Here is a 20,784-nt window from a genome sequence, read left to right on the forward strand (position 1 = left end):
TTTGCAGAAAATGTTGATTATGGCTTCTTTGAAAATTTTCATTTTCACGTCTTTTCCTGCTTTCCTCTTAATTTAATTCAAAGCTTTTCTGTCTATGGTAGTGAATGACATAAAGGCACAAAGCCATTAGAAGTTGCAAAAACCTCTATAATGGTTTCAGGTGGTTCTTTTAACTTTTTGATTTTTGGGTTGGCAAACACTGAATCAGTTTACCCATTTGGTAAAAACCTAAAGGTGCCCAAGATAAATCAATGAGCACTGAGGAGAAGTCTTCTTAGTTTTTTCTCACTGTTACTCCAATCTATGTTCCTGGGTCAATCTCTACAAATCATGTGGTTGGCATTTCATCTCAGTATATCTCACCCAATGTGATTTGAGGCTGAAATTGATCAAAATGCCCAACAGATTAGATAGCTCTTTGGTACAAGGACATGGTCTGGCATGGGTCAATCTATAGGCATCAACTACAATGGAGAGAGAGAGAGAGAGAGAGAGAGAGAGAGAGAGAGAGAGAGAGAGAGAGAGCACATGCAATGCTTGCTATCTGTAATTATTTTATTAGAATCTAAGGTACATGAAACTGTCATTTCTTCTTGCAAAGCCCAAGAAACATTTCAACGTCAAGAATAGCTTTTTGAGGCTCTCTCTAAACCAGCTTGTTATCTTGTTTTTATGCGTATTTCCATATAGATTTTGGGTCCCCCACACTGCTAATCCCAGAGTCACTGCGATGCTCACAGGATCTTTGAAATTGGCAAGCACAGGGATGGTTTGTGGCGAAGTCTGCCTTCTTCCTCACTTTTTGAAGCAGAAAAGCATAACCCCTTTACTGGTCTTCTCACGTGTACTCTCCCTCTAATTGCTAAGCTTTTTCTTCTCATTTCTTATTTCTCCAAATGCTCCCCTTCTCTTCTCTCATCTCCTTCTTCAATTTCTCTTCCATTAATCCTGTCACTTCTCAGAGTGAAACTGAAATGTGAGCTTGGATATGTAGAGATTGTACTTGCAGCGTGCAATTTGAGCTTTCAGGAGTGTAACATGAGTGGGCTTGCCGTAGCTTTCAAATCTTCAATGGCTCTTGAGGCACTTGCTTCTAGTGAGCTCTCCAACTTCATCATCTATGACACTATCACTTCTGCTCCAAGTTACCGCCAAAGCTCCTCAGAGACAAGCTTCCAGCTTGAGAGCACTATTTCTACAGATGGGATTCATAACAACCCACATTTCCATAGTTTAACAGCAGTGGATTTCCGGCAGACTTCCGGCCGGCAGCCGCCTTTGGAGATGCAACCCAACATTGTGGCATCAGTGCCCATTAATGGGAGAGTGTGTAAGAAATCAAATTACAATTTTGAAGCAAGAAAGAAGAGAAGGAGAAGGTCCAGGGTTTGCAAGAACAAGGAAGAGGCTGAGACACAGAGGATGACCCACATTGCTGTAGAAAGAAACCGCCGGAAGCAGATGAATGAGCACTTGGCTGTTCTGCGCTCAATGATGCCTGAGTCTTACTTACAAAGGGTATGTATACGAATTTTTGTTCTTTCCCTTCTTACAAGGTTGTGGTTTTTTAGCTTAATTGCTTTAATTGGACCGTTTTGCTTACAAATGTGAGTTGATGCAGGGAGACCAAGCTTCTATAGTAGGTGGAGCTATAGAATTTGTGAAGGAACTAGAGCAACTTCTGCAATCACTTGAAGCCAAGAAACACCAACTGCAAAAGGAAGCAGGAACTGGAAGTAGCCATGGAAATAATAGCAGCACCAACTTCTTGTCACCTCCATTTTCTGAATTCTTCTGTTACCCTCAGTACCTTTGGTGTCAAAACCCTTGCAAGTTTCCTCTGGAGAACAGACCAGCCATTGCTGATATTGAGGTTACATTAATTGAAACCCATGCCAACTTGAGAATCCTCTCCAGAAGGAGACCCAAACAGCTCTTTAAACTGGTAGCTGGCTTTCAAGCTCATCTCCTCACCATTCTCCACCTCAATGTCACCACCATGGACCCTCTTGTGCTGTATTCCTTCAATGTCAAGGTATGTCTCTTTGGGCTTTGATGACCATCGTCAGAACTTGCTAAGCCAAGATTTAGTAGAGGTTATGTTTGTAATTTCATTCGTGAGTGGCAGAGGCCAGAGAGTACAGTCTTGGTCTCCCATCTTATCTTGCTAGAAATGAGGAATTCACTGAAGAAGAAAATATATTTTCCTTCTTTTGTGATTGAGTTTCTGTATTTGGAAACCACTCCTGCTATCTCTTTGACAATTTTAAGCTTATAAATGAATATTCTGTCATTACAGGTAGAAGAAGGATGCCATCTGAACTCTGTAGATGACATAGCTGGTGCAGTGCACCACATGCTCAAAATAATCGAAGAGGAAACTACCCTAACCTGAGAAACTTCCATGCTTTCCCTAAAATACCCTCTTTGCTTCACCTTGTAGATGGTTTCCCCTGTCATTCATGTAAGAATGCTAAAGATGGTAAATAAAAAACTTGTTTTATTTTCTTGTCTCCTTCCTTTACCTTTGATGATCAATGTCTTTGAATTCAACTTCTAATCTCCCTCATAGTCATAGCCACCTAAGGCAAGGCAAGGCAAGGCAAGTTAAACCTAGATTAGTTCAGGGAATCCTTTGGAACAAGAGAGGACCCATATCAGGGTACAGTAGAAGAGGTCAGATTTGACCGGGCTAGGCAAAGCGCAATTCCATGCTGTACCTTCTACCGTATATACAGTAGGAAAAGACTTATCCTGATGCTAATGGGTTTATGGTATAGGAAGAAAAGAAAGAAGCAGGAGAGATAAGAGATAAAGGGACACAATGACATAGGAAGTAATAACGTTTGTCATTTTCCATGCAAAGATGAGATGATAGCGTGTCTCATATGGTAACAGGCTCTGTGTTTTAGCCCAGGAAAAAAAAAAACAAAAAGAAAGAGAGAAAGCTGTGGGTTTATCGTATCAATGCATTTCGAACTGTGATTATCCTTCCAGTTTTGGTCGTTTCTCTGGATCCGTTTCTGTATAGTCAATATTGTGTACTCTCCTGTTGCCCACATTATATTCATGGCCACTTGGGGAGACAAAGGATGGGTAACTCCAAGGACATCCACAGATGGCAAAAGAGTAGCCCTATGGATTGTATGTGTGTGTGAGAGAGAGAGAGAGAGAACTGGACAGTGCGAGTGGTGGAGAGCAAAAATAATTTTGCGGCTGAGAGAGAGAATCTAGGGTTGTGAAGAGATAATCTAGGGTTGTGGTTCATTTATGTAGTTTTATGGGGTTGGATATCAATGGATACAAACTCAAGCGGAAAATGTGAGGTCTCAGTTCTAACTTCTCACATCTTTATGCCAAGGTCGAGCTCGACCTTTCCCTAGTTGTCTCTAATTATGTCTGGTTAGAATGGGTTGATCATGTCCCTAATTCTAGTTTTGATACTAGTAAATTTAATATAAAAAATATGTCAGTTAAATACTTAAATTTAAAATGAAATGAACAATTGAACAATGAAATTTCTAGAATTCAAGTTGGTATTAAATTTGATATAAAAAACAAATAGAGAAAAACTTTCAAACTATTATTGTTATTTCTGTGTTAAAGGGCACCCCGAAATTGTTTAATTGGAATTTTGATCTTGGAAAGGCCTAGCTTAAGAGTCATAATTTATGACCTTTAACATAAAAATGTAGGAAGTAGCCCACAATTTAATTTTTGTTTTTAGGGTAATATATTAAAAATAAAAAGACAATAAATCATTTATTTTTACTAAATCACAACAACAACAGAAAATGAAATAGTGTAAAATAGAAGTGTAGTCATGGGGTTGAGAAGGTCCAAGGTTAAAATTAGGGCCTAAATCAAGATTAATATGAAGGACAATAATAGAATTAAATTCAAAGTTAAAATCATGGCCAGAACTAGAGCAGTAATTAGGGTTAAGTTCAATATCAAAATCAGGCTCAGGTTGAGTGGGACAAATCTAATCCCAGGGTTGCCCTTGGCCATGATTCAAGGCCATAATATTTTATCCTAACCAAGGGTGGAACTACATTGGGCCCAAGTCCCCCACGAATCCGGATCCTCACCCCATCGGGGTAGCACAGAGTGCTCACCGACAAGTTCCTGACCACACAAAACAGTGGGGCCCACGGATGAAATTTTAAACTTTTTTTTTTTAATTTTTTCCAAAAAGTGTTTCACCGTGAGCCCCACTATTTTGTGTGGTCGGGAACCCGTCACGGAGCACAAAGTGCTCCATGTCGGGGGAGCTGATCCGGACTCGTCCCCCACCCCCTTCCCCCTTCCCCAATTTCAATCTAATCCCAAGGTTGCCTTTGGCCATGATTCAAGGCCATAATATTTTATCCTAACCAAGGGTGGAACTACATTGGGCCCAAGTCCCCCACCCCCTTCCCCAATTTCATTCCCCAAATTTTGAAATTTCATTCTGACCCTCTTTCTATGTGTGATATATGAGTACTTGAGCCCTTAATTGAAGAAAAATTAAAAGATAACGATAATAAATAGAAAATGCATTGCTTATCTGTTTGCAACATCAATACTTAGCCTCCCGCGATGTAAAATCCATGTTCAGCCCAGAATCCTAATTCACCCAGGGTTAAAATCTTGAACTTAAGCTTGTTCAGATTTTCAACAAGCTAGCAGAGCCAAACTTGCTTCCCAAATGGTTGCTAATGTGATAGCTCGAAGTCATGGCTGGCTCAAGTATTCAACTAATCTCCTCTTCTTGAATACATTTTCATATCTGCATCATGAAGATAATTCTACCCAAAAGAAAAAACAAATGAAGAAATTATTACTGTTTAAATAAAAAAATATTCAAAACCAGCATATCTTAAGTCGAAGTATTTCTAATCCTAATTTTTAAATATCAACAACAGGAGCCAAATCGACTCATTTTTTTAGTTTTTACTACTGAAAGATCTATCGAAGGATTTTCAACTTCGCTCTTGCTAAAGTTTGTATTGATTTCGTAAAAGATCAGGAAACTTGTCTGCACAAATACAAATGTTTGATTTCCTAAGAGATGTTAATATCTGGGAGGACGAAAATGATAGAGATGTCTGAAAAAATCGCAAATATCAAAATCGCCTTTAAACCAAATAAGAGAGAAAAGCGAGTGGTTGCACAGTGTTAGAGATATTCCAACTGTTACACCAGCTGTCACTCATTTGGCAGCTACAGATTCTACTCATCCCACAGCTGTTAGTTGAAGTTGTAGTTGTGTAGAAGTAGTTTAGCTTGGAGCTGTTTCTTCGATTGTTTCTTTCTGCAGAGTGGGATCGACAGGATCAATTAATTTTGGGTTGGTTGATCTCATCTTTTTCTGAGTCGATTCTTCCTCATGTTGTTCAAGCTGTAACTTCATCTCAAGCTTGGGGTATTCTTAATCGAATTTTTGCATCATCTTCAAAGGCTAGGGTTCTTGATATGAAGGACCAGTTGTTTGATGTTCAGAAGGGAACAAACTCTATTGCTGATTATTTGCTTGAGATTTGCTCACTTGCAGATAGGGGTGTACATGGATAACCGAAATCTGCTTCCAAATTTGCATCCGCTTTCGTTTAGAAGTATTTGAATCCATTCGATTATTAAACCCTCCACTCCATAACAGTGGGAGATTTTTAAAAGTACAAGCCCAAAAAACTCAAAGAACATAAAAATTGGTCCTTTGAGCACACGACCTTGAGGGGAAGAGCTCATTCGAGAAATTTCAAATTTTTTTTGGCAAAATATGGTTGTAAATTGTTTTACGAAGTTTTTTAATCACATATGAAATGCAAAGTTGATATATTTCTATAAGACTTTGATAATATGATTGTGTGATGGACAAAGATGATCTATTTCCATGAGACTTTGATTATATTGCTTTTTTATTTTGGGTCCTTATGAAAAATGTTCAAGAACACTATAAAATGATAAGATAATTGGCAAAAGGTATAAACGCCTCAAAATAATGTCAAATTGACGATCACTCACTTTTTTGTTATAATTGTTAATTAATTAGAGGAAGAGATGAATATATCCTTAGTTATATTATTCTATAAAATAACGAATAAAGGAAAAAAGAATATGATATTGAGGATTTTATATTACTAGGGAAAATATTGTAAAGTCATGAAAAATTAAGGGTAATATATGGATTATAAAATTATCTAATTATGACTTAACAGTGAAATGTACTATCGTGCAAATTTAAGTGACATTTTGATGCCATTGCCATTTTGACATAATTTTGAAGTGTGTGATTTTCACAAATCTCGGTGTCCCTTATATTTTCCCCTTTTTTATGTTTTGGAAATTGAAGATGGGTGAAGAAAATATGTCTTCACTCATACATTCATATATTTAGTTTTTTTTTTTGTTTTCTTTAATCATGAGAAAATCTTGCAATGTGAATCAATCAAGGGTGTAAATGAATCATGGGCTTAATTTGTATGTAAACACATAATATCATTACTTTGTTAGGTTATAAAAGGGGTAATAGTAATTTTATAAAATGTAAGTTTCAATTAATAATAGTGCAATAGTTTAAGGGGTAATTCATAGATTCTGAATTCTAATAGTTTTTTTTTTTTTTTTTTTGGGATGAGGTTCATCCGAGCCAGCTTACGCACACCACGATTACATCCTCAAGGGAGATTTCATATAGATATATAATTAATGCCGCCGAACGGGTACAAACCCAAGACTTCCCCTAAAGAAGTTAGGCCTTTAACTGCTTTAATAACCCATCATTGTCAATTCTGATAGTCTTATGCTTGTCTTTAACAATAATATCATACATACATAATTAATTAATAAATAAATAAATAAATAGCAAAACAGGGAAGTAATCCAACTATTTCAAAGAAAATGAAAAAACTTTTGCTAACATAGAGTTGCTCTAGCAATAATTAGAGTGTAGATCATTTCCATTGACACGGAGCGCTCTGGTGCTCCTCTCCTCGATGGCCTTACAACGATAAATTATGTAGGGCTCATAAGTAAAAAATAATAAAATATTAAAAAAAAAATCTCCATCACCCTAACCTTGTGGGCCTCCCTGTAATTCGTGGTCAACAACCATCGAGAGAGACAATCGGACTCCAGTAACAACCATGCCTCTTAGTGAAGAGGTTGTGAGTTAGACTCTCATCGAAATGTCTCTTTTGAAGATGTAGTCGAAGTACGCACAAGTTAGATCAAATGAACCTCAGCTCAAAAAAAGAAAAAAAAAAAAAAAAAAAACCAAGAAATTATTATTTGCTATTTGGACTTTTAATACCAAACGGACCCTTTATAAGGTTTTTCTATTTTCGGATTGAAAAACCGGACCCAAACAGGTATTAGTGCGAGGGTTCAATTTTGGTGCCAAACAGGCTCGAAAAGAACCAATCGAAGGCAGACCTCAGCGCCTGCGACTTGAAAGACTCGGGAAGTCCTTCGAAACGCTTCTCCACTATCAAGGGATCATCAGATCTTAAAAACCTTCACTCGTTGTCTCTCTGTCTCTTGCTTCTCTGCTACTTTCCTGAAGGAATGGCCAGAAATCTGGTGTTTCTGGTTTTGTTTCTCTCACTATTCCTATGCGAAGCCGCGATCTTTCAACCGATAACGGATAGTCATCGGTCAGCTGCTTTAGAGCTTTTTGCACCCGTCGATGGATCTTACGGAAGGTTGGATAAACCCTAGCTGAACCTCCTGTTTTCCTGTTGTTGTATTATTAACGTGATTGTTCATTTTCTGTTCTTCGGAGTCGTGCCATCTTTTGGTACAGTTTGTTGTAATTGGAATATCAAAAAATTGCAGCTTTAAAATTGGTTTGATTCATTTAATTCTGAATGCATTTCGTGGAAGCAAATGATATTTCTTTTGTTTAGGATCTGGTTGGGAATTTAGTATTACGATTGGTTCTATATACGTCTAATACAGTAAAAATGTCATTTCCTGTAATATCTGTTAATTTTTTTTCTTCTTCTTTAGTTCAAAGAAATCTCGATGAAAATGTAATGTGTTCTAGTGGAGCTGAATGTGTTAGCACTAGTAATGCTTTCCTTTGTTCAGGATCTGATGGGGAATGTTGTTGTATTGTTGGTTTCATATATCTTCTTTGGTAACAAAAATGATGCTAGCATTAACGTTAACTTGAGGGATGCTTCCCGAGAAAGTGATGTGCTTTAGTGCGGGTCAAAATCTTATATGCAGACTACCTTGTGCAGGTTTCTTTCCTTTTTTTTTTTTCGTCTCATGTTGGGGGGGGGGGGGGGGTTGATTGGGTTAGTATTTCATAATATCAGTCTACCTGTTGGCTTGATGTCATTTTATGGAATTTTGTGAATCTAATGAGAAATTATTGTTCAGTAGCTGACTTAATGTTAATGGTGACCAGTTTGGAGGAGACGTATGAAGCACTAAGAACATTTCAGGTTCTTGGCATAGAAAAGGCTGCTGGTATAGATAAAGAAACATGCTCCATTGTTGTACAGAAACTTGGGCAATCATCTTCAACTCCAAAGGATATGTTTTATGCCTTAAGAGTTAATGGTATCCTCAAATGCAATATTAATGTGGATAATTTTGAGGTATTTTTCTAACTGATGGCGTGTGGACGCATAGAAACTTTCTTTTGAGCTTTTACCTTCGTTTGTTTGATCTTTATAGAGATGGCTATATGACTGACAAATATTGCTTTCTATCTATATTCAAGGTTACGGCTTCAAAACTTCAAGCAGTTGTGAAGGATGCAAATTCGTTAATTGACCTTTATTATTCAATTGGAAGCTTGGCTCTTATTAAGGTGATTTCTGCTTTGGATATCAACTTATCTTTTTAGCCTTGTGGAACAGAGTGTACTATAGTTTATGTTCCTTTTTAAATTTTTTGTTAGGGTGAAAAAGTCAACTGGAAGATCTGAAGTTCATTTATTGGGTTGGAATATATATATATATCCTCATTGGTCTGATACTGTTTCATTCTAAGAAAATTGAAGCTTGAAATCTATTTTCTTATCTCAACTTCCTTGCAGGCTGAGGACTCTGGAAGCAATGTGCATCTTGCGGATGCGGGTGGAATCTTTCAGTCAATTAAGGTTTCACCGCCTTATACATTTTAAATTTTACTGCCCAACTGCTCCTGGACAACCATTTTTCTGTCTTTCATTTCGTCAAACTGGACCCATAATGCAAAAGAAATATTTTATTTATCTCTTGTTGACAGGCCCTCAGCCAGAGTGATGGAAGATGGCGCTATAGCTCTAGTGATTCTGAGTCTAGTACTTATGCCGCTGGTATAGTTTTGATTGCATTATTATTAGTAGTATTATTATTATTTATTTATTTTTTTAAAATTTTAATGTTATGAGTAAAACATCAGATCTGAATTTTTGTTATGTCCTATTCTTTTTGTGTAAACCTTTATTAAGTTTTTGATGGATATTATTTCTACCTTTTCCGATTTAGGTTATCTACTCTCTGATGTCCTATTTTCTACTGTAGGGCTTGCACTTGAAGCACTTGCTGGAGTGGTTTCGCTAGCTCCCTCTGAAGTTGATCAATCCATGGTAAGGGTGTTTCTGAAGTTGATCAATCAAAGTGCTTAGCCACCCTTCCACCACCTTGGGTCATCTTGCACCTTGACAATTGATTATGATCCTCCCTAGACATTTGAGTGTTGGCAGCGTTGTGCACTGGCCACACCCTTTTTTAAAGTTACCAAAGCTGGTGGCAGATTCGTATTTTAGAGATTTATTATACATATTGGTGTTTTTAGATCACGACTGTTGCATAAACATCAAAGCATGATCTTTTTTTTTTTTTGGTGAAAATCAAGACATGCTTTTTGACAGTACAATTATAAACTTATACAACCATTCCAATGCCAATTTGAATCGTAGAACCCCATTGAGGTTTGTTGTGTTGGATTGGTATTTGAACCATCAATAGTTGGCTTCAACATGATTCCTAAAGAGGAAACAAATGCAAAAAGTTGTTGGTTAATCTTAATTGTCCATAAGCATTTCTTGCTGGTATAACTTCTCATGAGAGTGTTCTGGTCGTATTTCAGGCATCTAATTGCAGACTATAACATTACCCATAGTACGATTTATAGTGTTTCCAGCTGGATTGATAGAACCGGAAAGAAAAACTCGAGATTAGAAGGAACTGCAGAGTCGTTCAATCTAGAAGCTAGGTTTGCAGAGAATGTGAACAAGAACTATCAGTATCAAATTATTGTAATTAGATTCAACCTTAACCTTACTGTGTGCTACTGTTTAAAAGGTCTGACTGAGAATCTGCCCTGGGAATTGAGAAACCCACCTTGCTTATTTGGGTGGGGTTGGGTGAGGTTGGGGGGGGTAGGTAGGACAACATTAAACCCTTCCAGATAGGATCCCAATTCCCAAGTCATATACCCCACTCAAATAGAACCAGGAAGTTGGCTGAAAACACAGACCTCCTTAGAATAACATCAAACTTTAGGAAATATTAGGTTTTGGGATGAACAGTGTTGGCTGGACTGGGCTATTAAACCGGGCATGTGATCAAACCAACAAAACTGAAATTAAACTTAGAAATAACAGAAGATTGAGACTAGAGGACAGACAAATTGCCTTCTGAACTTTACCAATCAGAAAAGTCATAGCAAAAGGACCTTGATCGCTGCTCAATATGGTGACAACAAGAGTATGGGGAAGAAAACTTGAAGAAGTTGACCTATCTTGGGTCTGCGAATTGCTCCCAAGTTATCATTCACAGATCCTTAGGGCTCAAAGCTCTCAAATCATTAATTAATAGAACCAACCCTATAATGTTTGTGTAGATATATTGATTACTGTTTTTAACTAGGAAAACTGAAATGCAAACTTCTGCTACAAACAGGTGTGTGTACTAAAATGCCACTACAACTATGCTTCTTTTTTCCCCTTTTCTTTTGTTTTGTTTTGGGGGGGGGGGGGGGGACTAATTTCTATCCGTACTTGAACTAGGAATGAAAATAAGCTTCTACTGAGTCTAATCCCCTATGCCTACTCGCTACCCACATTATAAGCTGATTAAAGTGGCCGATTACAATGACAAAATATGGATTCAAAGACCTAATATGTACATAACCCACTTAAAATATAAAAGCCCTGTAGATGACTTGTGTGCATCAATTGTACAGGAAACCACATGAAATAACTGATAACAAATTTTACTATTCCAGTGCTGTGATCCATGGTGTTTAAAGAGCACCTTACTTTTATTTATTAAATATTTTTTGTGGTTCTAACACAAGTTAAAACCATTTTGAATATTGAAATCACTACTTAGAAATCAAAATTCTAATACAAGCATGGCTTCTGAACTTTAAGCAGAAACTGGAAGTTAACTAAAACTATCCTAATTCCAATGAGAAACTGAACATAATGAGCAAGATGCTCTCAATGAGCCCATGGCTTGGCCCTTTTAGCCATTCTCCACATTTTGCTTCCCCTATTAGGAAGATGCCAACAGATGTGGGTTGGTGCTTGGAGATTTCTAGCTTTTTGCTGTAGTCTGTGTTGTTAAAGCATAAATAGTTTTTAGTACTGACTAGTTCTGGGTTTAAATCTTGGGCTTTATCCGACTTCATCATTGAGAAATAAAAGCAACTTTCATCTCCAAGCTTAACCCAGGAATGAAGAAGTGCTAGAGCAGAATACTCAATAAGTGTAAGCTTTTATTGAAAAGGAGGTGATCCAACTACACCTTTCAGTATGGCTGCTTAATAGCTCTACCTTTGACATCCTCTCATTGGGTTTTTGTTTGTTTCAAGAAAGTAAATGATCAATTCCTATTCTTTTTGTGTGATAAATCTTTTCAAATCGCATTTTCTATACACCTAATTGTTGGTGCTCCAAAGCAACTTAGTTGGCCTTTGTCAACTCAACCTTGAACTATTTGCCTGGCTCAGAAAGTACCTGAGCCTTCAGTTTTATTGCCTATTTATCCCTTGCTTTAAAGGAAAGTATATATCCCATGGCATGTATTGATATTTAGTCCTTGGCAATGAAATACGTCTAACTGCCTATGCCGAAGAACTGAGAAAAGCTAAGAGTCTCATCTAAGTTCATGGCTGATTAAAGAAGCTTTTGATGACCTTTTTAACAGATCAACTAACTTGCATATGGCATGCCCTCATTAGAATTTTCTATTATGTGGTAATATGAAGCTGCTGGTATTATGAATGCCTAATATGTGCTTGTCCTTGACAGATTGGTGTAGTAAAGAATGACATACTGAAGCTTTTTGACAGTCTTGAGAAATATGGTATGTGTTCTTTAATCTTTTTTTCCCCCCTATGTGCGCACTCTTGGTCTTGACTGCTTATTACTACTTTGTTATCCATATGATATTTTGGATGCATTGAAATTTTGGCATCAACTCCATGGGTATGACTAAATAATGTTTTAACGTAGTGTCTCAAGATTGTTAAGATTTGATTGAATATTCAGTATCTTGTGAAATATTAAAAAAATTAACGAGGCTGTAAATTGAAGGCCTACATCTCTCAGGTTGAGTAAGCAGTAGAACCCCCCCCCCCCCCCAAATTGACAATAAATGGTTCATAGATCTCAAATAGTAAGTGCAAGTGTGCAACTAATAATATATTCCATAAATACCAAACTCTTTTTCTAAGTTGAGACCTTACACTCTGTCAGATCCTTTAGAGGGTGAATGTGGAGCACTCTCGATAGATGAAACTCAGCCTGGTCCCATATTTAGATGTCAAATAGCAGTGAATTGGTACAATAAAGAAGAATATATATATATATATATATATTCCAGAAATTCTGAAATTTGGGATTAGGAAGTAACTTTGTCACAGTCTAACAGGACCTAATTTCATGGCAAGGCAACAACCTTAATTAAAATTTTAGCATGCCATTGCGAGTTCCATAACAGGGGTTTGACGTGTCCTTTCTTAGATGTACTGCATAATTTATTTCCTTTTCCCCCGAGACTGATATAGTTATGGTCCTTTGTATCTTTGTTTTTTTAGCTGCCTAAAATTTGGCCCTTCATATACAGTTCGGCGTCTTGGTAAATCTTGTTTGAAATGGGTATATTTGGCTCTCATGAGGATAATTTTGATGCGGAGAAAAGACAGACCAAAGACCCCATATATTCCTGGACTTTCCAATGGGAAAGCTGCATCCCAAATTCTTCATTGTAATTTAAACGTATTCATTAATAGTTTAAAGATAGAACTGAAATTCAATTAGTGCATGTTCAGACCATCTGTTTGAATCAAGGGATGAATTGAATGAATCAGCTTCAACATGCCAGTTATAGGCATATTTAATTGATATTATTTACTCATATGACTGCATCTCACTTCAGATGATGGTGCTTTCTACTTTGATGAGAAGCTTGAGCATCAGGGCCCTCTTTCAGCCAGTGCATCAGTAGTTCGTGGCATAGCAGCATTTGCAGCCATTACATCTCCAAGCCTGAATGTGAGTTAATGCAATACATTTTCTGTTGGCTTTTGTTTTTTTATTCCAGTAGATCCCATTTTCCCATCCTTTTTGTTATATTCTTACACTTTTGTTTTAAACATTTCAGCTTCCAGGTGATAAAATTGTGGGTTTGGCCAACTTTTTCCTTGGAATTGGAGTTCCTGGCACTGTCAAAGATTTATTTGACCAGATAGACTCGTTGGCTTGCTTAGAGAATAACAGGCAAGTATTAACTGTGATGCTTTGTGCTCATAATCCACTTTCAATGATCTACATTGTTCATGCTTTGTCTCCTTGCCTATTTAATTATATAATTCTAATTTTTCCAATTGCATTTTCTTTAATAATATTATGTGTTTTTGACCCCAGGATGAGTATAAAAAATGGAAGGAAAAAAAAAATAATAATAAAAAGGAACACTTTCAGATAAACAGAAGAATTGCTCTGATAGATGACAAGTTGAGGAAAAGTTGCTTAGGAAGGTTTGGGGATTTATGATGAAGGCCATCGAATGCATTGTTAAGAAATGATTTTGTACAAATGAAGGAGCTAGAGTAATAGGGGCTGGACTGGAATTTATCTAGACATAAGTACTGGGAAAAGTTAGAGATGGCTTTGGGTTAACAAATAATAAAAATAGAATGGAAAAACATTTTTTTATGTCATCAATCCCATGTAATTGTGATGGGCTTTAGATGGAGTTTAGTTATTATTGTTGTTGTTTTTCCATGAATAAGTTCTTATCATTAAAGGAGTTCTATTCGAATAATCATGGATGTGAGATACAAGTTTTGTTGTTTTCTTCTATCATGCCCAGTCTCCTGAGTGAGATAACCTAGTGGAATATTGCATATGTGGAGAACAGTCTGCTGTTGTAGTGAAGCCTATCTGAACATTTAAGGACTTACCGTTTCTGTAGAAAATTTTCCTTTTTTATGTAAAACCATTGTCAAGTTCATTTCTTTTGTTACAGGTTTTCCATTCCACTGATTTTTTCACTTCCAGCTTCTGTGCTTTCCTTGACTAGAGGAGATCTTCCAAAGGTGGGTCACCTGGTTTCATTTTGTCAGTGTCTTGGCTTGTTGATAATAATAATTTTTTTACTTGTTCATTTTTTCCGTGAATTTTTCTGGTGATTAAATGTGAAGTGCTCCAATAATCAGTGCTCCAATTAATGAACAATGCATCATAGTTATTTCATTATGAATTTGCCAATTTGATGTGTTAAGGTTTAACACTGTCAGCATGCTCTGAATTCCAATATAATAAGTCTGAATGAGGAAACATGCTGATCCGAACTGTGTTATCTAGATTTGTAAGTCATTGTTGGCAAACCGATGACCACATGTGTGGCTACAAATTCAGCCATGGATGCTTGACAGGTTTCCCTCAGGGAGGGATTAGGTGGCTGCAGAAGTATATTGAGCGGTAAAAAAGGGTTTTCAGAAATAAGTTTATTTGTCATTATGCCATTTTCTCCATTGAAAAAAGATGTCACTGTCAATGCAAAATGACATAGATTACTTCTGCATCAACTAAAGTTTGAAAATAAGAGAAGAGGCTTAAAATAAGGTTATAACTTCTTAGTTTTCCTACTTGTTGACAACTAGGTGCAATTGTGTTTTTTTCCCTAAGGTGTCAGAAACCACTATTTTGGTGTTTTTTTTTTGGGAGGAGGGGAGGGTGATGGATCTGTTTCAGGATTTAAATGCACACCCAAGAAGATATCTAATTAGCTTGAATTGTCCTAGATGTTTTGTAACACTGTCATAGTTAACAGGTTTTGCCTGTCCTAGTGTGTGGTTTTCCAGTTCTTGTTGACTATAATTTTTACTAGAACTCTAAACCACACCCAGAAGATATCTATATGGCTTGAATTGTCCTAGGTGTTACAGTCATATTTAACTAATTTTCTTGTCTGAATATCTGAAGTATTCTGATACATTGCTCAACCCATCTGACTCCCAATTATGGCTCTCTGGCTTTTTGAATGTTCTTGAGGTCTTGCCCGAAGTATAGTCTTACTGATCCTTTTTAAGTTCCATTGGTTATTGATCCTGACTTTAGCTGCTTTGCTTTTCTTTTCTTTTATATTTGATTAACTTGCAGTTGTGTTTACCTCTGAACATGCTTATGCTTGTACTTACCAGGTTAAAGTTAGCACTGTTCTGGGATCCAGTTCACCTCCATTGACAGTTAAACTTGTTAAAGCTTTCAGTTCTGGTTCTAAAGATGCTCCCGTAATTGAGAATAAGGTGCTTGACTGCCTTTACCTTTTGTTTATCCTTGGTGCATGGGGTCTCTGTGTGTTCATACTAGTAATTGTTGAACTAGTCTACTACTTCTATGTCATCTGACTTCTGTATGATTCAGGAACTCAAATTTGACCCAGAAAGCTCATTTCATTCCTTGGAGGCCCTGCCAAAGACTGCTGATGTTGGGAAGTATATATTTGTGTTTGAGGTAATAATTGTTTCTTTTACCTGATGCTGAAATTTCCATAATCCTGGATCTGACAACCTTGTTCCTATAGGTTGTGCTTCATGAGCCTGAGCACAAGAAAATATATGCTACTAGTGGCCAGTCTCAAGTGACAATGTTTTTCACTGGAGTCATCAAAATAAAAAATGCAGAAATTGCTGTGCTAGATAGTGACATTGGAAGTATTGAAACGAAACAAAAGTAAAGTCCTTCACCCTTCTGTAATTCCCTCATTCCTTGTTTTCTATTTGAGATGTTTCATGGTATCATTTGGTTGAATTAGTTGCTTTTTAGCTGTATGACAATTTTTTCTGTACTTGTTGCCCATAGATGTCTTAATGCCAAGGTGTAGTTCAAATGATTGATAATGAGCATGGTAGCCACTATAGGATTTTATTAGATGGAAAACCAACTATTACATGTGTTCCTTGGCTTGAAGATGACCAGTGCCACAGCGCATCCTGGATTGCCTTGCTTGTGACTTCGGCAAAGCCTAGGCAACTATGAAGCATTACCCCAACAAAATTATAATTTGGAGAAAATAGAGATGCAACTAATATACAGGATACATATGAATTGAAAATGTAACTGATTTTTGAAACAAAAGAACTGGTGCTGGTGCGGCTTGATGATTTATTAGCGACTAACTAAAACCTAAGCCATTCTTCGTTTGTTTTCTTCAGGTTAGATTTATCAAGTGAAACTGGTGTGTCATTGTCAGCAAACCATCTGCAAAAGTTACGTTTGTCCTTTCAGTTGACCACTCCTCTTGGCCACGTTTTTAAGCCGCATCAGGTTTGTGTTCAGCTTTTTTTCGTTGCTCAAGAATGTTTCTTCCTCAGGTTGACTTTCTCAGAGAGATTTATTTTCCTGCAGGTGCTGCTTAAGTTGAGGCATGAAACCAAAATTGAGCATATCTTTGTGGTGGGGAATTCTGGAAAACAGTTTGAGATAGTACTAGTTAAGTTCCTTCCATCAACTCCTAATGACTAGGTTTTGGCACTGCAACTTTTTCCCACTTGTTTAAGTGAGACACATCCTGGATCCCGTAAACGTCCAATTAGCATTTTACATTGCATGAAAACTTGGTTGATTACTTCAAAATCTCAGCATCATAGTGTCTTTCTCAAAAAGCATTACAAATATTACAATAATTTTCTTGCTCACAGAAGGCATTTGTGAATGGCGTCAAAGAGATTTAGTTAGTTAGGAATGATCATGTATTTTTACTAATGATCCTCAGAAGATGCTACTGATTTTTTTTTTTGTTATGGTCATCGTTTTAGAGGTGACTAGACTAGCCAAATGATGGAATGTTTCCAAGGCAACAAGATGCCTGCCTAGTCTGGCAGGATGTGACTACTAATATATTTCATAAATTTCTCTTAACTAAGCTTATATCCAAAATGGATAGCCTTATCAGTGCAATATGACACTATCATGCTAGTATGGACTTAATATGAGAAACTTCTTTCATCCAAAAAATAATAATAATAATAATAATAATTATATGAGAAATTCACATAATAAGCAAAACATAAGTGTATTAATAAAAGAAGCAATAAACATCAATCAAACTGATGTAGTGTCATCAAGGTGTTCTATTGCCCTAGACCCAACAAAATCCAGCACCATGTAGCCAGTGACTTAACTATGGTTGTAGTATTAGGCGTTCTTTTGATTTCCTTATGAAATTCATGGTGGCTGTGTGTGCCCTTGTTTCTTGGTTAGGCGTGGCTAAAACTCAGTTGAATGGATTATCCATTCAAATACATCTTAGCCGTTGTCTTTGTTTATGAACATTTTGAATGGTTATTTATACTCTACTTTGGCTTGTAGGATTTCCTCAGTCTAGTTGAGAAGTTCTACTATCTCTCTGGAAGATATAACATTCAGCTTACAGTTGGAGATGCTGCCATGGTAATCTCTCTTTTTGTCTTGGTTGCAATTATCTTTTCAAGAAAATGATGGGATCATGCGGTAAAGAAATAAGATATCTAGAAAAGGAAAAAGCAATACAAGGAACTATATTTATTTGTTTTTAGTGGATAACTGAGCGTCTATGTCTTTTGATTTTGCAGGAGAATTCATTCTTGAAGGATTTGGGCCATGTTGAGTTAGATCTACCAGAGGCACCTGAAAAGGCAACACGCCCTCCACCACAACTTGTTGATCCCTACTCAAGATATGGACCCAAACAGGAAATAACACATATCTTCAGGACACCAGAGAAACTTCCTCCTAAGGAGCTAGCTCTTGCCTTCTCGGGTCTTACGCTTCTACCGTTCATTGGTTTCTTAATTGGGGTATGTTTGCTTTCTATCTTAGATGTACTTTTTCACAAGTCCTTAGATCTTCATAAGGAAATTCCCTTTGCTTCTTGAGTTGGAAGCTGAATTGAAACTGGACTAGCATATCTGTCTGTTCAGGTTGTCAATTGATCTGACATTGTGTTCTTTTTAATTCTTACCATTATCTTTATAGTTTCTTAAAAAATATCAGTATTCTTGTATCATATGAGGGTTTCATCAATTTTATTAGTTTTATTGCAATGTGCACAGTAGTGTACTTGTGGTATTCATGAAATCTTATTAAACAATCCGTCTCATTTGCAGTGCCTTTTTGAAGTATTGACAAAGTCCCTGTACTTCACATGTTCTCCTGATCTTGAATTACTATTGGTTGTCTTTTGCAGTTATTATATCTCAAAGTGAACCTTAAGAACTTCCCTACTTCATCTGTACCGGCTGCATTTGCTGTTCTCTTCCATGTTGGCATTGCATCTGTTCTATTGCTTTACCTGCTTTTCTGGGTGAAGGTATGTCATTTGTTGATAATCTTATTAACTCATATTATATTGTTCTCCCGAAATTCGTGAATCTATTAGGTGTGAATGCCTAATATTTATGTTATTCTTGGTGCCTGCAGTTGGATTTGTTCACAACACTGAAGGCTGTTGGGTTCTTGGGAGCTTTTCTGTTATTTGTCGGACACAGGACCTTATCTCACCTGGCCTCAGCCTCGGCAAAACTGAAAACCTCCTAGTGTGGGAATTCACTCTTAAGATCACTTCTGATACAATTTTGTATTATTAGGAACTGATTAGATATTTAATCCTTGAGATTTTCTTAGTAGAAGCCAACGGTACTTCACAACAAAGATATCAGTTAATCAGGAGGCATCTTATCTTTACTTGCTCTTAACATAGTTGTTCATCAGGATGCTTTCCCCTTTGCCCTTTTTTATTTTGTTCTATCTTTGCCCTTCCTTCTGTGTCAGGTATAGTCTGTTGCATACTACTTAAGTATCTTTAGGTAAAAAGTTATGGCAGGGTTAAATTATGACCGATAATTCATAAGACATGATCCAGAAGTATATGTATTGGAATTATCCCATTTTCCTCATTTGATTCAAGGTTCTTCAAATTAGCAAAGCCCAGCACTCGGGAATGTCTGGTGGATCTAGAAGCCGGCAGGATACTCTGAGGTTCTAGTGGATCAAAACAACATTTATGAATGTAATGTCAATGTCATGGGACCTCTTGTGGGGTTCTTTTGAAGCCATCACGAGCTTTCCTAAAGATTACCCATTCAACCCTCCATTCCTCGAGTTTGTTGCAGAGATGTGGCATCCAAACGTCTTCCCTGATGGGATAGTCTGCATATCCTATTGGGTAGGCGCTTGCCAGTGAGAGGTGGTCACCTGTATTAAAAGATAAGATGTACAAGAAAGCAGGCACCAATTATAATCTCTTCATGCTTAGGGTAATTCAGATAGTATTGATTATTGAACTTTCGTGGCAAATTATGAGAGGGAGTAGTGGTGTGACGAAACCGTCTCTGGTAAAGGAAATCACATATGAAGAATTGATGCCTGAGAACAAGCCTTGGTTTCTATGTCAAGGCATCAAATACATTTTTAAATGCTAAAATTTGAGAGCCTGCTGGTTAACAATGGATTACATGTCAGTGTTCTCCAACAAGCCTTGATCCTTTACAATCGCCTGCTGTCATCAGGAGTGAAGCCTTTGTTCTCTTTGAAGGGTTCTTCAGCATGATCTCCTTCCTTTTTTATGCTTAGCCCTTGGATTAGGGCATTGTAAGTGAGAAGAATGGGATTGAAACCTTTTGCTCAACATCTCATCATGAACTTTAAAGGCATCTTTCATTTCACCTTTCATACCATACCCACTAATGAGGGTGTTGTAACCGATGTGATCAGGTTTGATGTCTTCATTTAATTTAATTTCATCGAGAAGCCCACGAGCTTCCTCAACTTTCCCCTCCCTACGGAGCATTAGAAGAGTATTGTAGGTCACCTCATCAGGATTCAGGAGTAGTAGTCTTCTTTGATTCCATCTCCTTCAAGAGCATAAAGGGCCCTCTCAATGTTCCCACTGATGCAGTGGCCATCAATTAGTGCATTGAACATTATGACATCAGGGCGAATTCCTTTACAGACAACCTGCTTGAATGAGTTTCCTGCTTGCTCAAAACATAGACAAGGGATGTGTATATGTTGCTGCGGGACGTCTTTGGTAATATGTGGGATGGAGACCCATGTTATATAGGCCCGAGTTACCCCGAATATAATTGTCACCCATTGCGTTATTCAATTTATCAATTAGAACCCCTATTATTGAGACCAACGCTAATTCTTATTTATCCATTTCCAACATTATCGTTACATTATAAGGAAAAAAAGATGACAAAGGAGAAGAAAAACAAAAAAAAAAAAAAAAAAAAATAATAATCATATGAGAATTGAAATCATGAAAGATGCAAAAATGGAAAAAAGATGAATGATTTAGACAA

The 20,784-nt window shown here is 37.0% G+C and overlaps 2 protein-coding genes across 2 annotated transcripts; both read left to right on the forward strand.

The window, feature by feature from the left end:
• The first annotated feature begins 541 nt into the window (after positions 1-541).
• On the forward strand, positions 542-3,410 carry LOC149000267 (transcription factor bHLH94-like). The gene is made up of 3 exons (XM_089140862.1): positions 542-1,518; positions 1,622-2,035; positions 2,300-3,410. Exons 1-3 carry the CDS (start codon positions 1,039-1,041, stop codon positions 2,393-2,395), a joined length of 990 nt encoding a protein of 329 aa, XP_088996988.1. The 5' UTR covers positions 542-1,038; the 3' UTR covers positions 2,396-3,410.
• A 3,961-nt stretch (positions 3,411-7,371) lies between these two features.
• Positions 7,372-19,384, forward strand: HAP6 (ribophorin II (RPN2) family protein). The gene is made up of 19 exons (XM_089139640.1): positions 7,372-7,685; positions 8,399-8,591; positions 8,717-8,806; positions 9,035-9,097; positions 9,226-9,295; positions 9,504-9,568; positions 12,242-12,296; positions 13,371-13,486; positions 13,596-13,711; positions 14,463-14,532; positions 15,640-15,744; positions 15,863-15,952; positions 16,023-16,171; positions 16,654-16,765; positions 16,847-16,930; positions 17,810-17,890; positions 18,052-18,276; positions 18,666-18,788; positions 18,899-19,384. The coding sequence occupies exons 1-19, from the start codon at positions 7,549-7,551 to the stop codon at positions 19,013-19,015; spliced, it is 2,061 nt and encodes a 686-aa protein (XP_088995766.1). The 5' UTR covers positions 7,372-7,548; the 3' UTR covers positions 19,016-19,384.
• Positions 19,385-20,784: the final 1,400 nt, after the last annotated feature.

The sequence above is a fragment of the Hakea prostrata genome, chromosome 11 (genome assembly GCF_041222555.1).
Source record: "Hakea prostrata isolate BN-2017 chromosome 11, UWA_Hpros_2, whole genome shotgun sequence".
NCBI lineage: Eukaryota > Viridiplantae > Streptophyta > Magnoliopsida > Proteales > Proteaceae > Hakea > Hakea prostrata.

What these genes read in the sequence shown, in the direction of transcription:
- LOC149000267 (XM_089140862.1), top strand. Translation starts at nt 1,039, where the DNA reads ATGAGTGGGCTTGCCGTAGCTTTCAAATCTTCAATGGCTCTTGAGGCA. An exon ending in CTGAGTCTTACTTACAAAGG is followed by an intron (nt 1,519 to 1,621) that starts GTATGTATACGA and finishes GAGTTGATGCAG; the next exon opens with GGAGACCAAGCTTCTATAGT. An exon ending in TGTATTCCTTCAATGTCAAG is followed by an intron (nt 2,036 to 2,299) that starts GTATGTCTCTTT and finishes CTGTCATTACAG; the next exon opens with GTAGAAGAAGGATGCCATCT.
- HAP6 (XM_089139640.1), top strand. Translation starts at nt 7,549, where the DNA reads ATGGCCAGAAATCTGGTGTTTCTGGTTTTGTTTCTCTCACTATTCCTA. An exon ending in GTCGATGGATCTTACGGAAG is followed by an intron (nt 7,686 to 8,398) that starts GTTGGATAAACC and finishes AATGGTGACCAG; the next exon opens with TTTGGAGGAGACGTATGAAG. An exon ending in CTCCCGTAATTGAGAATAAG is followed by an intron (nt 15,745 to 15,862) that starts GTGCTTGACTGC and finishes TGTATGATTCAG; the next exon opens with GAACTCAAATTTGACCCAGA.